The 18,150-nt window shown below is 50.5% G+C and overlaps 1 protein-coding gene across 1 annotated transcript in view; it reads right to left on the bottom strand.

Moving 5' to 3' along the window:
• The window catches only part of tmem276b (transmembrane protein 276b), a 42,641-nt gene that overhangs the window by 11,935 nt on the left and 12,556 nt on the right, over nt 1–18,150 (bottom strand). The window contains exon 2 of the mRNA XM_052028987.1: nt 11,793–11,906. Within this exon, the coding sequence (XP_051884947.1) occupies nt 11,793–11,906 (114 nt within the window). The remainder of the gene's footprint in view (nt 1–11,792; nt 11,907–18,150) is intronic.

The raw sequence follows: 18,150 nt of genomic DNA, 5'->3' as shown, positions 1-18,150 counted from the left end.
TCTGGCAGAACCACAGGTGCGGGAAGTGTCTCCAGCTGCTTGAGCTGGGTTTCTGAGCTTTAATTGGGGCTGCGCTCTCAGTGGACACCATGTTCCAGTGGGTGGTCACACCTCAGCCACAGAAGTAATCCAGAGGTTACCAGGCAGACAGAGGAAAAGATTCAAGGACGTGCTCGGAGCCTCCTTGAAGAAATGCAACATCCTCCACTGACCCCCGGAAACCTCTCACCCACAATCACTTAGGATGGAGAGGGAGCATTCAGGGTGGTATTGAGAACCTCCAGGTTAACGTCAGGAGCACAGAAGCCCAGCATAATCGGCTGAAGGAGCGCACCACCTCACAAACCACCTGTCCACCCGCCCGCCCCATCTGGGGAAGTGTCTTTGGTTGTCCCATTGGTTTGGAATGGAAGCAGGTCACCCTCGCTTCTGAGGGACTGCTGAAGGCAGACTGAATGAATGGTCTATCAGGCAAGGTAGAAGGGAGGCACATTTGTGCAGCGCTTCCCTTCTCCCCCAGACAGCTAGCTGAGTGTCTGAAGGAAGCCATATTCCCAGCCTGGCTTCTTGGGACCTTTGTCAATATACAGGGGAGGGAATGTAGAAATGCATTGGTCACGGGGGAAATCAGTAACCAAGGGCATTTAAGCAGGGCTTCCTGTAACCAAAAGCACGATGTGACCTTCCTGGTGCCAGAGCAAAGGATTTCATGTGGGCAGATGTCAGGGGAGCTGGCAGATGCAAGGTCCCAGCTGGGAAGTATTGGAGTCAGATGGACACAGTGTCATTGCTGAGGTGGGAGTAGCCTCCTGACTGCCTCCCCACCATGGTGAGTGTGAGGACCGTACCAGTCCCGTACCAATGGCCCCGCCGACTGCAGTCCTCCCTCTTCAGCCATGAATTAACCGGCCCAGTTCTGACCCCGCCAGTGGACAGCCCCGGGGAGTAATCCCCGAAGTCACTCCCTTCCCAATTGTACCATAGACGTGCCCTGGGGCCCCAACACTACAGGACCCCATGACGTTGGTTCCCTCAGGAATCACGATATCTGGCCCCTCTCCTTCCCCCCGGCCCCAGAATGTTCAACATCCTCTCTGTGACGTCCTTCAGACTGTGTTGTACCACCACGTGGGACCCACCCCAGAAACACGTGCCTGTCCCCAATTGTCAAACATCTGCAAGTACTACCCTACCTCCTTCACAATCCCCTTGCTCAGTCCCCATGCTCACGGTGTCTGCTTCAGCTGCCCACCCGTCTCTGACTCCAGCTGGCATCTGGAAGATTCTTGTACTATCTGACCTTTCAGACAGCCAACTATTTACTGTCCTGACCTCCCTGGCTGTGGGTGAGACCCTCTCTGCGGAGAATAAAATCAGTGGGCCAAAGAACCTGTTCCTAAGCCGTATGACTCTATGACTGTATCTCCTGGAACGTACAATCCAGGAAACCTTCAGCTCCTCTGGTGCCCCACCTAACTCCCACCTCCCCTCCCCCAATCCTGGAGACCCCCCTAGTTGGCATTCAAGCAGCTAAGTACACTTCCTACACACCGGATCTCCTGGAGACACATCTTGAACCTTTTTTTTCCTGAAACCACCCATTACTTTTGAAACTTCGGTGCTTCTCCTCGTCTCTTCAGTAACTCTCAGTCTGTTCTCCTGAAAACTTGCCTCTAACTTCCAGACTGTTGCAAGCTTTATAAACAAGAACACACAGCGCTACAAATATTGGAGCTTCCATGAAACGCCACGAGGATTGGTGGCATAAATTAGCAGCAGCCTCCATGTTGACCATATTCCCTCATTTAGTAAAACGCTCAAGTTGCCTGTTTAACTTCCGTTATCGAAGCCTACTCAAAGCATTTAGTACAATCATGACTCAGTCTCAATACCAATCTTATCTTCTCCCCATATATCCTCCTGACTTCTTTTGTACCTATCCGGCTATCTCCTTAAATACATTCCGCAATTTGGTGTCCACTGACTTCTGTGGTAAAGGATTCCTCAGGTTCACCTGAAGGTCTGCAGGGTTATATACATTGTGGAATTGTTCCTGCAGATTGGAGGGTGGCAAATATAACTCCAGTATTTATAACAGGAGGCAGAGAAAAAACGAACTATAGACTGGCTAGCCTGACACCAGCGGTGGGAAATCACTAGAGTCTATTATAAAAGATGTGGTCACAGGGTACAAGAATAATTTCAATGGGATTAGACAAAATGAACACAGAACTCTGGAAGGAGAACTGTTTGACAAACCTCCTGGATTTGGTTGACGAGGTAACTGATTGAATAGATGAGGGAAAACCAATGGATATGATGTACTGGATGTTTAGAAAGCTTTTGATCATGTTCATAATAAAAGCTTACACACATCGTTTGAAAATTGGTTCCCAGACAGAAAACAGAGCGAGAATAAATGGGTCTTTTTCAGAGTAGGCCAGACTGTAGTAATAGAGTACCATGGGGATTAGTGCTGGGACCCAGCAATTCACAATGCACATTACTGATTTGGACAGGGGAACAGAATGTAACAGTTCGAAATTTTGTTAACAGTACAAAACTGGGTAGGGTTGTGAGGAGGGTACAGAGGCTTCAAAGCAACTTAGATTAAGTGAGTGAGCTAAAACATGGCAAATGCAGTACAATATGGATAAACGCAAAGTTATTCCCAGTTTGATCACAAAAGTAGAAAGGCAAAGTATTAAGTGGCGTTCAGAGACTTGGGTGTCCTCATACACCACACACCAACAACAAACAGGCGCAGCAAGGAGTTACAAAGGCAAATGGTACTTTGGCCTTCATTGCGAGAGGACTGGAGTACAGGAGGAAGGATTTCTTGTTACACTTACATAGGCTTGCTGAGACCACACCCGGAGCACTGGAATACTGTTGTTTGGGTTCCTTACCTAAGGATGTTCTTGCCACAGGCGGGAGGGCACCGAGCTGACCCTGGGGTGGCAGGGCTGTCATTGGAGAGATGGGGTTAATGAGATTCGTATTCTCTAGCACTCCTCAGAAGGAGACTGGATCTAACTGAAGCTTACAAGATTCTGACGGGGCTCAACAGACTGGGCCTTTGTAGAAAGGAGGATGCTCGGGTGTCTGGAATAGAGAGTCACGGTCTCAGGATAAGCCATCCAGGGCCGAGATGAGGACACATTCCTTCACACGTTGGGTGCTGAAATTCTACACTACACTGGGGCGCGGAGGCCAAGTCACTGGACATATTTGAGGAGGAGACAGGTAGATTTCTAGATTCAAAAGGGTAGGGGGGAAAGTGGGAATATGGTATTGAGATATTGTGGAAATGTGAAAGGATCTAGGAAGAGTGGATTGGGATAAGTTGTTTTCTGGCAAGGGTGTGTTCAGTAAGTGGAAGGCCTTCAAAGGCGAAATTTTGAGAGTGCAGAGTTTGCGTGTTCCTGCCAGGATTAAAGGCAAAGTTAACAAGCATAGGGAACCTTGGTTTTCAAGGGATATTGGTGATCTGGTTAAGAAAAAGAGAGAGGTGTACAGCAGGTACAGCAGGTGTATAGAGGTGTATAGGCAACTAGGAACAAATAAGGTACTTGAAGAGTATAGAAAATGTAAGAAAATACTAAAGGAGGAAATCAGGAAGGCAAAAAGAAGACATGAGCTTGCTTTGGCAGATAATGTGAAGGTAAATCCGAAGGGTTTCTGCAAGTATATTAAGAGTAAAAGGATAGTAAGGGACAAAATTGGTCCCCTAGAAGATCAGAGTGGTCGTCTACGTGTGGAGCCTCAGGAGATGCGGGAGATCTTAGACAGTTTTTTTTGCATCAGTATTTACTCAGGAAATGGGCATAGTGGATATGGAAGGAAGGGAAACAAGCAGTAGTGTCATGGAACATATAGAGATTAAAGAGGAGGAGTTGCTTGCTGCCTTACGGCAAATAAAGGTAGATAAATCCTCAGGGCCTGACATGATAATTCCTCAGACCTTGAGAGAGACTAGTGTAGAAATTGCAGGGGTGCTGGCAGATATATTTAAAATGTCCTTAGCCACGGGTGCGGTGCCGGAGGACTGGAGGGTAGCTAATGTTGTTCCATTGTTTAAAAAAGGCTCTAAAAGTAAACCAGGTAATTACAGGCCGGTGAGCCTGACACCAGTAGTGGGTAAATTATTGGAAGGTGTTCTGAGAGATCGGATATACAAGTATTTGGACAGCCAAGGGCTGATTAAGGACAGTCAGCATGGCTTTGCGCGTGGTAGATCGTGTTTAACGAATCTTGTAGAGTTTTTCGAGGAGGTTACCAAAAATGTAGATGAAGGAAAGGCTGTGCATGTTGTCTACATGGACTTTAGTAAGGCCTTTGACAAGGTCCCACATGGGAGGTTAGTTCAGAAGGTTCAGACACTAGGTATCCATGGAGAGGTTGGAAACTGGATTCGAAATTGGCTGTGTGGGAGAAGACAGAGTGGTTGTGGATGATTGTTTCTCAGACTGGAGGCCTGTGACTAGTGGTGTGCCTCAGGGATCTGTGCTGGGGTTATTGTTGTTTGTTGTCTATATCAATGATCTAGATGATAATGTGGTAAATTGGGTCAGCAAGTTTGCTGATGACACTAAGATTGGAGGCGTTGTGGACAGCGAGGAAGGCTTTCAAAGCTTGCAGAGGGATTTGAACCAAATGGAAGAATGGGCCAGAAAATGGCAGATGGGATTTAATGCCGACAAGTGTGAGGTGTTGCATTTTGGAAGGACAAGTCAAGGTAGGACATACACAGTAAATGGTAGGGCACTGAGGAGTGCGGAGGAACAAAGGGATCTGGGAGTTCAGATACATAATTCCCTAAAGTGGCGTCACAGGTAGACAGGGTTGTAAAGAAGGCTTTTGGCATCCTGGCATTCATAAATCAAAGTATTGAGTACAGGAGTTGGGATGTTATGGTGAGGTTGTATAAGTCATTGGTGAGGCCAAATTTGCAGTATTGCATGCAGTTCTGGTCACCTAACTATAGGAAGGATATCAGTAAGATTGAAAGAGTGCAGAGGAGATTTACTAGAATGTTGCCGCGTCTTCAGGAGTTGAGTTAATGGAAAGACTGAACAGGTTAGGACTTTATTCCTTGGAGCGCAGAAGAATGAGGGGAGATTTGATAGAGGTTTACAAAATTATGAGGGGTATAGACAGAGTTAATGCGAGTAGGCTCTTTCCACCTAGATTAAGAGAGATAAGTACGAGAGGACATGGCTTTAGGGTGAAAGGTTTAGGGGGAACTACTTCACTCAGAGAGTGGCGGGTGTGGAACGAGCTGCCATCTGACGTGGTAAATGAGGGCTCACTCTTAAGTTTTAAGAATAAATTGGATAGATATATGGAGGGGAGAGGTCTGGAGAGTTATGGACCGAGTGCAGGGCAATGGGACTAGTGGAATAAGGTTTCGGCACAGACTAGAAGGGCCGAATGGCCTGTTTTCTGTGCTGTAGTGTTCTATGGCTTGGATGGGAGTGAGGTGTGGACTCACCTGAATGAGACCTGTACTCTAATGGTTACATTAGGACACACACACACGCATGCATGCACGCACGCACGCACAAAGTGGGGTTGCATTTCCTGGAATTCAGAAATGTAAGTAGTGCCTTGATCCAAGTTTTATGGTATTGAAGGGAAGTGGAGGATTGGAGAGACAATTATCTGATGGGATCTAGGATCAAGAGGCAGGGTCTAATATGTGGATCTGGTTCTTCAGAAGTAATGTGTGTGGGGAGGTGGGGGGGGGGGGGATTGGGGATAAACATTCCAAATTCAGACATTGGTAAAAGTTGGAACTGAAGCTCAGCCAGTCGTTAATTTTACATCCGAGGCCGTTAGAGTTTGGAGAACCAAAAGCGGTGAATGGAACAGGCAGGAGAGAGAGCTGAAGAAGGCTACTCTACTTCCTACCTCGGCACCTCCCATGCCTGCACCCTCCTCCCAGAAGGACTGGCTCTTTGGGAATGCCATTCCTTCATTTCCCCGACCCTGCTGGGTCAGATAAGGGACCTCGCAACCTAAGCCCACACGGACTGCAGCAAGCGGCTCACACCGCCTGTTCACAGGCAAGTCAGAGCTGGGCGTCAGTGCCGGCTTTACCAATGAACATGTGCTTACGAATGGTCCTCGCCTTCTCCTGAAGTGCTGCTCGATCACTCTCAGGCTCGGCCACGTAATACTGTTCTGTGCTGAGAGTTATGACCTTGCACTTTATTGTTTACCTGCACTGCACTTCCCTGTAGCTGTGACACTTTACTCTGTATTCTGTTATTGTTTTTACCTGTACTACCTCAATGCACTGTGTACTGACTCACTGCACCCTGCACTACCTCAATGCGCTCTGTACTACCTCAATGCGCCCTGCCCTACCTCAATGCGCCCTGCCCTACCTCAATGCGCCCTGCCCTACCTCACTGCCCTCTGTACTAAACTCAATGCACCCTGTACTGAACTCAATGCTCTCTGTACTAAACTCAATGAACACTGCACTACCTCACTGCACTCCGTACTAAACTCAGAATGCCATGTACTAAACTCAGTGCACCCTGCACTTTCAGTGCGCCCTGCACTAAACTCAATGCACACTGTACTACCTCACTGCACCCTGTTCTAAACTCAATGCTCTCTGTACTACCTCAATGCACCCTGTACTTACTCAATACACCATGCACTACCTCAATGCAACCTGAACTAACTCACTGCACCCTGTACTAAAGTCAATGCACCCTGTCCTAGCTCACTGTACTAACTCACTGTACCCTGTACTAAACTCAATGCACCCTGTACTACCTCAATGCACCCTGAACTAACTCACTGCTCCCTGTACTAAACGCAATGCACCCTGCACTAACTCACTGCTCCCTGTACTAAAGTCAATGCACCCTGTCCTAGCTCTCTGTACTACCTCAATGCACCCTGTACTTACTCAATACACCATGCACTACCTCAATGCAACCTGAACTAACTCACTGCACCCTGTACTAAACTCAATGCACCATATACTATTGCAATGCACCCGGTACTAAACTCACTGCGCCCTGTACTACCTCACTGCACCCTGTATTAAACTCAATGCGCCCTGCACTGCCTCACTGCGCCCTGCATTAAACTCAATGCGCTCTCTACTAAACTCAGTGCACCCTGTACTACCTCAATGCACCCTGCACTAAACTCAATGCACCCTGCACTATCGCAATGCACCCTGTACTAACTCAATGCAACCTGCACTAAACTCACCAAACCCTGCAATAAACTCACTGAACCCTGCACTAAACTCAATACACCTTGTACTACCTCAATACACTCTGTACTAACTCACTGCACCCTGTACTAAACTCAATGCACCCTGCACTACCTCAGTGCACCCTGCACTAAACTCAATGCACCATGTACTATCGCAATGCACCCTGTACTACCTCAATGCAACCTGCACTAAACTCACTGAACCCTCTACTAAACTCACTGAACCCTGCACTAAACTCAATACACCTTGTACTACCTCAATGCACTCTGTACTAACTCAGTGCGCCCTGCACTAAACTCAGTGCGCCCTGCACTAAACTCAGTGCGCCCTGCACTAAACTCAGTGTGCCTTGCACTACCTCAATGCACCCTGGCCTAAACTCACTGAACCCTGTACTAAACTCAATGCACTCTGTACTACCTCAATGCACCCTGCACTACCTCAATGCAACCTGAACTCACTGCACCCTGTACTAGTCAATGCACCCTGTCCTACCTCACTGCAACCTGTCCTAGCTCTCTGTACTAACTCACTGTACCCTGTACTAAACTCAATGCGCCCTGTACTACCTCAATGCACCCCGAACTAACTCACTGCTCCCTGTACTAAACTCAATGCACCATGTACTATCGCAATGCACCCTGTACTACCTCAATGCAACCTGCACTAAACTCACTGAACCCTGCACTAAACTCAATACACCTTGTACTACCTCAATGCACTCTGTACTAACTCAGTGCGCCCTGCACTAAACTCAGTGCGCCCTGCACTACCTCAATGCACCCTGCCCTAAACTCACTGAACCCTGTACTAAACTCAATACACCTTGTACTACCTTAATGCACTCTGTACTAAACTCAATGCACTCTGTACTAACTCAATGCACCCTGCACTTTCAGTGCTCCCTGTACTACCTCAATGCGCCCTGTACTAAACTCAATGCACACTGTACTACCTCACTGCACCCTGCACTACCGCAATGCACCCTGCACTAAACTCACTGCACTCTGTACTAACTCACTCAACCCTGTACTAAACTCAATGCACTCTGTACTACCTCAATGCACCCTGTACTACCTCAATGCAACCGGAACTAACTCACTGCACCCTGTACTAAAGTCAATGCACCCTGTCCTAGCTCACTGCACCCTGTCCTAGCTCACTGTACTAACTCACTGTACCCTGTACTAAACTCAATGCACCCTGAACTAACTCACTGCTCCCTGTACTAAACGCAATGCACCCTGCACTAACTCACTGCGCCCTGCACTATCGCAATGCACCCAGTACTAAACTCACTGCAACCTGTACTACCTCACTGCGCTCTGCACTACCTCACTGCGCTCTGCACTAAACCCAATGCACCATGTACTATTGCAATGCACCCGGTACTAAACTCACTGTGCCCTGTACTACCTCACTGCACCCTGTATTAAACTCAATGCACCCTGCACTGCCTCACTGCGCCCTGCACTACCTCACTGCGCCCTGCACTAAACTCAATGCACCATGTACTGTTGCAGTGCACCTGGTACTAAACTCACTGCGCCCTGTACTACCTCACTGCGCCCTGCACTAAACTCAATGCACTATGTACTATCACAATGCACCCAGTACTAAACTCAATACACCCTGTATTAAACTCACTGCACCCTGCACTGCCTCACTGCACCCTGCAATTAACTCAATGCGCCCTGCACTAAACTCAATGCACCATGTACTATCACAATGCACCCTGTACTACCTCACTGCAACCTGCACTAAACTCACTGAACCCTGTACTAAACTCAATACACCTTGTACTACCTCAATGCACCCTGTACTACCTCAATGCACCCTGTACTAAACTCAATGCACACTGTACTAAACTCAATGCACCCCGCACTACCGCAATGCACCCTGCACTACCTCAATGCAACCTGAACTAACTCACTGCACCCTGCACTACTTCACTGAGCCCTGCACTACCTCACTGTGCCCTGCACTAAACTCAATGGACTCTACACTACCTCAATGCACCCTGTACTAAACTCTGCACCCTGTCCTACCTCTCTGTACTCTCTACTACCTCACTGCACTCTGTACTTCAATGTGCCCTGCACTAAACTCAATGCCCCCTGCACTAAACTCAATGCGCTCTCTACTAACTGAGTGCACACTGTCCTACCTCATTGCACCGTCCTACCTCACTGCACCCTGTCCTACCTCACTGCACCCTGTCCTACCTCACTACAATCTGTACTAACTCTCTGTACTAACTCTCTGTACTCTGCACTACCTCACTGCACCCTGCACTACCTCACTGCACCCTGCACTAAACGCAATGCATCCTGCACTGCCTCACTGTGCCCTGCACTAAACTCAATGCACACTGTACTATCGCAATGCACCCTGTACTAAACTCAATGCACCCTGCACTACCTCACTGCACCTTGTACTAAACTCAATGCACCCTGCACTAAGCTCAATGCACCCTGCACTACCTCACTGCACTCTGTATTAACTCTCTGTACTAACTCACTGCACTCTGTACTATCTCTCTGTACTAACTCACTGTACCCTGTACTGAACTCAATGCACCCTGTACTAAACTCAGTGCACCCTGTACTAAACTCAGTGCACCCTGTACTAACTCTCTGCACCCTACACTAAACTCAATGCACCCTACACTAAACTCAATGCACCCTGTACTACCTCACTGCACCCTGCACTAAACTCAATGCACCATGTACTATCGCAATGCACCTTGTACTAAACTCACTGCGCCCTGTATTAACTCATTGCGCCCTGCACTAACTCATTGCGCCCTGCACTAAACTCAATGCGCTCTCTACTAACTCAATGCACCCTGCACTAAACTCAATGCACCATGTAATATCGCAATGCACCCTGCACTAAACTCAATGCACCATGTTCTATCACAATGCACCCTGTACTAAACTCACTGCGCCCTGCACTAAACTCAATGCGCTCTCTACTAACTCAATGCACACTGTACTAAACTCACTGCACCCTGAACTAACTCACTGCACCATCCTAGCTCACTGCAATCTGTACTAACTCTCTGTACTAACTGAATGCACCCTGCACTGCCTCTCTGCGCCCTGCACTGCCTCACTGCGCCCTGCACTAAACTCAATGCACACTCTACTATCGCAATGCACCCTGTACTAAACTCACTGCAACCTGCACTACCTCACTGCACCCTGTATTAAACTCAATGCACCCTGCACTAGCCTCAATGCACACTGTACTAACCTCAATGCACCCTGCACTACTTCACTGCAACCTGTACTACCTCACTGACACCTGTACTAACTCTCTGTACTAAGCTCAATGCACCCTGCATTAATCTCAATGCACCCTGTACTAACTCTCTGTACTAAACCCACTGCACCCTGTACTACCTCAGTGCATCCTGTACTAACTCACTGCACCCTGCACTAACTCACTGCACTCTGTACTGTCTGTTCTGAACTCAATGCACTCTATACCAAACAGAATGCACTCTGTACTGAATGCAATGCACCCTGCACTACCTCAATGCATCCTGTGCTAAACTCAATGCACCCTGTACTAAACCCAATGCACCCTGCACTAGCCTCAATGCACCCTGCACTAACCCTCTGTACTAAACCACTGTACTCTGCACTAACTCACTGCACCCTGTATGACTTCATTGCACCCTGTACAACCTCACTGCACCCTGCACTACCTCAATGCACTCTGTACTAAACTCACTGCACCCTGCACTAACCCTCTGTACTAAACTCAATGCACCCTGTACTAACTTACTGCACCCTGTACTAAACTCAGTGCACCCTGCACTAACTCAATGCACCCTGTACTAACTCTCTGTACTAAATCACTGCACTCTGTACTAAACTCAATGCACCCTGTACTATACTCAATGCACTCTGCACTAACTCACTGCACCCTGTACGACCTCATTGCACCCTGTACAACCTCATTGCACCCTGTACTAAACTCAATACACCCTGCACTACCTCACTGCACTTTGTACTAACTCTCTGTACTAACTCACTGCACCCTGTACTAACTCTCTGTACTGAACTCAATGCACGCTGTATTGAACGCAATGCATGCTGTACTACCTGAATGCACCCTGCACTACCTCAATGCACCCTGTACAAAACTCAATGCACCCTGTACTATCTCTCTGTACTAACTCACTGTACCCTGTACTGAAATCAATGCACCCTGTACTAAACTCAGTGCACCCTGCACTAAACTCAGTGCACTGTGTAATGAATTGACCTGTACGATCGGTATGGAAGACAAGTTTTCCGCTGTCCCTCGGTACAAGTGACAACAATAAACCAATATCAATTTGGACCCTGTTGCCGTGTCACTGAGGATGTTCACGTTGCTTTGTGTTACTCTGAGGCACAATATCCATCAGTGCATTCAGCAAAAGCTCGGTTACTGATAGTCTACAGCACCAAGGCTTGGGCCCTGGATGATGCTATTGTTCCCTGGTATCTGCTGCTACTCTAGCTCCCAGTCCCCTTCCCTGAGTACTTACGTAGTGCGTGCCACTCATCCTGCCGAATGCTCATGGTTAAGTTGACTGGCAGATTCTGTGGGACTGTTGAAGAGGAGTAATGGTATTTCACAGGCATACAGCGCTGTACGACCCCTGAAACAACAAGCACACCACAGTGTCAGTCAACAGGCTCAATTATTACTGCTGACATCACCTGCCCCTCCTACTCCTCCACCCCTCTCCCTCAAAAGCTGCTGACTCTCCCTGTCCCTGCAGTGGGGCGGAGTACAATCCAACAGCACGCCACTCCCCCTGCCAGCAGAGAGGGGCAAAATCCCAAGGCAACAGTACAAACATATAATCGCACCATAACCCCACCCTGCCTATTTGTCCCACTGCCGTCAGGCAAGCGGTACTAGAGCATCTGGGCCAGAACTACTAGACTGTACAACAGTCCTTTCTCCCCCCAGGCTGTCAGTCTCCTGAATACCCTGGAGACAGTTTCAGACGAATGCCGCGTCAAAAGCCCTGGTTTGCACAACGGCGTATAAGGACTCTGCTGCTGCTGAGCATGTTTATACAATCAGTGCAACACACTGAGTTCTGGATTTTCTTCGTCCAACTCGGTTTTGCACGAACCCTGCACTAAATTTGTATTCTGTATATACCGTTTCTTGCACTATTTGTACTTGCAATTTTTTGCCTGTGTTTATTGTGTGTCCTCTGTTCTATGTATGTCCTCTGTTGTGAGAGTCTGGGGGAAACGACATCTCGCTCCTCCGTGTGTTTTTCTAGCATCTGGGTCAATGACAATTGACAATAACTTGAACAAAGTGCCAGTACAACACAGCATTGCATCGTCCCTCATGCCCCCAGGGCATTGCAACCACAGTTGCGGATAACGCAGCATTCTCACGGCAAGTAACCCCGGCAGATAGTGCACTGTTCCAGACTGCCTTTCTGCGTGCGTGTTCCAGTTCTACTCAGTCTCACTGCGCGGCTCCCAGTCTGTTCCCTTCCTCCCCCTGCCTCGCCGTCTCTCTACCTGCTATCGTGCCTCCCTGACCATCTGCTGTCCCATCTGGGCTGCCTCCTCGGTCAGCTCCTCCCCACCCTACAGTGTGGCAGGCGCAAGCTGTGCACAGCCTCCTCCGCAGTGACGGCAGCACTTGGTACCTTCCGAGCGGCGCGCCAGCTTCAGACACGCAGGCTGTCACCGAGTCAGCTGGCTCTCCAACAGCGGGTCCCTCTCCTGACACAGCGACCACTCTGCATTATCTGGAGAATTGGGGGTGGGGAGGTCGCCGTCAATCAAGATCCGCGCCTAACCCACAGGACGACACTCAGCGGGAGCAGAGGCTCCGAGGAGCTGAGGCTGGGAGCTGCTTGGACTTTGGCAGCACTGGGCATGACAGTCAGTGGAAAACCCTCTGCCCCGCACCTGCCTCACCCCACCCTCTCCAGCCCAAAGCCCTCTGCCCCTGCGAACCAGCCCCCTCCCCTGACACACACACACACACACAAACCACTCTCCTCTCTCCAAACCCTCCCCCTCCCTGCACCTGCCTCACCCCCACCCTCCCTGCACCTGCCTCACCCCCACCCTCTCCAGCCCACACCACGCTGCCCTCTTATTTCCAGTGGAGGGTGTGACGTGGTGAGGGGGGCTCGCAGACAAAAGTGGGGGGGGGGGGGTGGGGGGGGAAGCTGCATCCTCCTGGGCTCAGTGATGTTACTGAGACCCGTGAAGGTGGAGCATGCTTTGCGAATGTACAGATGCACCGACCTGTGGTGTTTGGCTCACCGCGGGGAGGGCTCACACAGGAGGGCACGGAGGGAGAGCACGCGAAGCCCATCGCTGGTGATTGCCATGAGCCACCACTGAGTCAGGAGCGACAGAGCTGCACTGAGGCATAAATGGGGTGGCATTTGAGGTGGAACAAGTGAGTAGCCGATGACCCTTGGGCACGGACCTTTGAAAGTGAGGGGGGTGGGTAACAGGACAAGCTGTATAACAAGTGGGGTCCCAGGCTTCTGAAACACAGCACAGCATGGAAGAGGCAACCCTTTAGGAAACACTCCCTCGGTCTCAGGGGGAATACAGTGTCCACTGCTGGGTCCCACACTGGAGGAACGCAGAGTGGTACCAGGACAGGTGTCACTTCAGGAGAAGCAGGGAGTGCCGGGACGAGGTTATAACCACATGGGTTCAGACTGGTTAGATACCCAGAGACCATTCCCAATGGCAGTTGTGTCCATACAGTCAGGCAGATCTATGGGTGAGGTAGGGAAAGCCATGTTTACCGAAGCTCAAGGGGTGGGGGCAAGACAGATCCCACGCAAACCCTCAAGAGAGATGCAGGTAAATATTTAAGATAAGATCTCTTTATTAGTCACATGTACATCGAAACACACAGTGAAATGCGTCTTTTGCATAGAGTGTTCTAGGGGGCAGCCCGCAAGTGTCGCCACGCTTCTGGCGCCAACATAGCACGCCCACAACTTCCTAACCCGTACGTCTTTGGAATGTGGGAGGAAACCGGACCATCAGGAGGAAATGCACGGGGAGAACGTACAAACTCCTTACAGAGAGCAGCGGGAATTGAACCCGGGTCGAAAGCGTTACACTAACTGCTACACTACCATGCCTGCCCATTGGCGGAGAAAAAGTTGAAGTTATGTTGGGGGGGTGGGGTGGGGGCAGTGGAGATTAACTGGACTTCTCTTGCAAAGAGCTCTGCCTTCAGTTCAATGGAGTGAACTAGTCCTGGGTCACAGGGTATTTTAGGGAATGGGTGTCCTCTCCAGCACACTCACTACAATGCCCAGCACCTGTGGATAAACCCAGATCCTACCCTCTAACAGCGCACTGCAGCTCATTGAGGCACGAAAACTATCCCATCATAAACCTTCCCCTTTATCTCCTGTTCAGCACACTGCTCCCTCTATCTCCACACCTCTGTCCTCCCCACCCCTGTGCCTCCTCTGTCTTCCTATCCCATGTGATCCCAGCCTGGTAAAATCAAAATGAAAGCTGGAGAGCACACTCAACCTTCACAGGACACTAATTCGATCCCAGATGGATGTGAAGCCCAGCACCGGGCTCCATCTACGTGTGGCGCGGTCCACTCTGTTTCAGCTGCCCCCTCTCCTCCCCATCTCCCCGTCCATTCGTACAAAACAGATGCTCAGCATCCACTTGCTGTGCTCTGTATCCTCATCGGCAGACCCAATCCCCCCACCTCCGCTCTCTCCGGCCTCACCCTCCCATCCAACACTCTTCCCTCTCCTTGTACCCCGGTGGATGCACCCTGGCGCTCTCCCCTCTATAATCCGCCATCATTCAGCCAATGCACGCTCCCGTCCCTGCACCCCCCATCCATACCCCCCCGGCGTCCTCTTCTCCCCTCCCGTCCACACCCCCCCGTCTCTCTGCACTCTCTGTTCACCCAGTGTTCACCACGCTGCATCCCCATCTGCTCCTACTCCGTTCCAACACCCACTCACGCTGTGCCCTCCACCTCAGTGTGTTCACCCATTCACCCTCCACCCCCTCCCCACCCCCACCCCCTCTCTGTACCCCCACCCTCTCTGTACATCCCCCTCTGTAAAACACTGGCTTACACCGTGCTTGCTAACTCTGTACCCCCACCCCCTTGCTCTGCCCTCTCCCCCTCTATCCCCACCACCACCCACTCCCTCTCCCCCACTCTGTACCCCCACCCACTCCCCCTCTTTGTACCCCTCTCCCCCTCTCTGTACCCCACCCATTCCCCCCCAATCCCCACCCATTCCCTCTCTCCCTCTTTCTGACCCCCTCCCACTCCCTCCCCCCTCTCTCTCTCTACACCACCCACTCACTCTACCCCCCTCTCTCTACCCCCACCCACTCGCTCTCCCCTCTGAAACCCCACCCATGCCCGAGCTCTCTCCTTTGTGCAAGGCAGTCCTGTAGGTGGAGACCAGTACAGTTACTCCAGAGCGCTCAGGAGTGGCAGTAAACACTCGCACCATGTAAGAGTCATGCCACGGTTTGGTGAGCAGCTGCTGAGGATCTTTGAACACATTTCCAGTTCACCAGTCACCTGAAGATGAGACGTGCCGAAGTGTCTCAGCCGGGGGCAACGTGGGAAGTGGAGGATGCTCCCAGTGACCCGGTCTCCCACGTGTGCAGGAATGTCTCCAGGAGCGGCAGCAGTGGCTGGGAGTCACCGCAGTGCATCCTGCGGGGCCAAGGACGCTGCGGATCGCAACCCGCGGGGCCGAGGACGCTGCGGATCACTCGGTCTGACCGGTGGCCGCACCCTGGCTTCAGGGTGAGTGGACAGAGAGGGAAGGGGTGCCCACGAGGCTGATCGGAAGATGGTCCAGGAGGCCAGCCTGGAGAGGGAAGAGGGAGTGGGTGGGGGTACAGAGAGGGGGGAGAGGGAGTGGGTAGGGGTACAGAGAGGGGGGGAGAGGGAGAGGGGGAGGTACAGTCCTGAGGGAGTGCAGCCAGGAACGTGCCAACAAGTGACTCAGAAGAAAGAGGCCAAGCAATCAGTGGGCAGGGGGACACGCTGGTGTTCCTGTGGCCGTAGACGTGACTCCAGGGCGGTACGTTGCCCCCCCCCTTGGTGCTGGAGTGGAGGACGTCACGGAACGGCTGTAGAGGGTCCTGAAGAGGGAGGGTGAAGAACCGGAGGCTGTGGCCCACATGGGTTCCAAGGACAGAGGCAGGAGGAGAGACGAGGTCCTCAGGCACAGAGCAGGGAGCGAGGAGGGAAGTTAAACAGCAGGACCTCAACGAGGTGACCTCGGGGTCACGGGCAGGTGGATGTGTGGCTTGGAGAGATGCTGCAGGAGGGAAGGCTCCAGGTTCCCGGGGCACTGGGGCCGTTTCTGGGCCAGGTGGGACCTGCACAAATCGGATGGGGTTTCACCCCAACAGGACAGGGGCCAGGAAGTTTGCCAGCGCTTTTGGGGGAGGGTTTAAACTAGCTTGGCAAGGTGATGGCGGGGGGACCTCAAGAGGGAGAGAAGGGAAATAAGTACCAGCAGAAACAAAGGTGTTAGAGTATGGGAAAGATATTAAGAGTCTAATCCAAACTAACGCTGCGGCCACACCAAAGCTGAACGAATGAACAGCGCAAGTGCATGTAAGCAGGCACGTCTGCAGGGTGAGCACAGCTGGGAACTAACTGGTGCAGCGTGTTCAGCATTGGGAAGGAGAGGTGACAAAGAGAAGTGGCTGCACTGTGAACCAATGCAGCAGGTAGAAAGGATCTGGGCTCAGTACGATGCGGAAGAGAGTTAGAATCTACTGGAGTGGAGCTGCGTTGTAGCAGCAGGGGGCAAACACAGTGGTGGGAGTTGTTTATAGGGTAAATATTGTCTGGGCCCTGGTAGAAATGAGGAAATCAGAGTGCTTGTAATAGGGTGATTATGGGGGAGAGGGGCAAATCTAATTAATACAAACGATTAGGAGGACAAATTCCCGGGCAATGTAAACGAGATGGATCTCTAGATCAGTGTGTTAAGAAACTAACTAGAGAACAAGTCGTTTTTGATCTAGTACTGTGTACTGAGAAAGGGTTAATTAATAACCTTGTTACAGAGGCTCCTGGAACAAGTGATCACAACATGGTAAAATTTACATTAAGTTCAAAGGTGATGTAGTCCAATCTGAAACTTCAAGTTCCTGGGAGCGAACATCACCAACAGCCTGTCCTGGTCAAATCATGTAGATGTCACGGCCAAGCTCCTCTACTTCCTCACGAGGCTAAAGAAATTCGGTACGTCCCCTTTGACACTCACCAACTTTTATCGATGCACCATAGAAAGCATCCTATCTGGATGCATCACAGCTTGGTACGGCAACTGCTCTGCCCAGGACCGCAAGAAACCGCAGAGAGTTGTGGACACAGCCCAGCGTGTCACGGAAACCAGACTCCCCTCCAAGGACTCTGTCTTTACCTCTCGCTGCGTTGGTGAAGCAGCCAGCATAATCATAGACCCCACCCACCTGGGTCATTCTCTCTTCTCCCCTCTCCCATCAGGTAGAAGATACAGGAGCCTGAGGGCACGTACCACCAGGCTCAAGGACAGCTTCTACCCCACTGTGATAAGACTATTGAATGGTTCCCTTATACAATGAGATGGACTCTGACCTCACGATCTACCTTGTGATCTTGCACCTTATTGCACTGCACTTTCTCTGTAGCTGTGACACTTTACTCTGTACTGTTATTGTTTTTACCCTGTACTACCTCAATGCACTCTGTACTACCTCAATGCACTGTGTCATGAATTGACCTGTATGATCAGTACGCAAGACAAGTTTTTCACTGTACATCGGTACAAGTGGCAATAATAAACCAATACCAATAGAGTTTTCAGTCTCAACAAGGGAAATTGT

This window comes from Pristis pectinata, chromosome 14 (assembly GCF_009764475.1).
Source record: "Pristis pectinata isolate sPriPec2 chromosome 14, sPriPec2.1.pri, whole genome shotgun sequence".
Classification (NCBI taxonomy): domain Eukaryota; kingdom Metazoa; phylum Chordata; class Chondrichthyes; order Rhinopristiformes; family Pristidae; genus Pristis; species Pristis pectinata.
The sequence above is the reverse complement of the archived record's forward strand: the minus strand, read 5'-3'. Positions and strand labels throughout refer to the sequence as shown.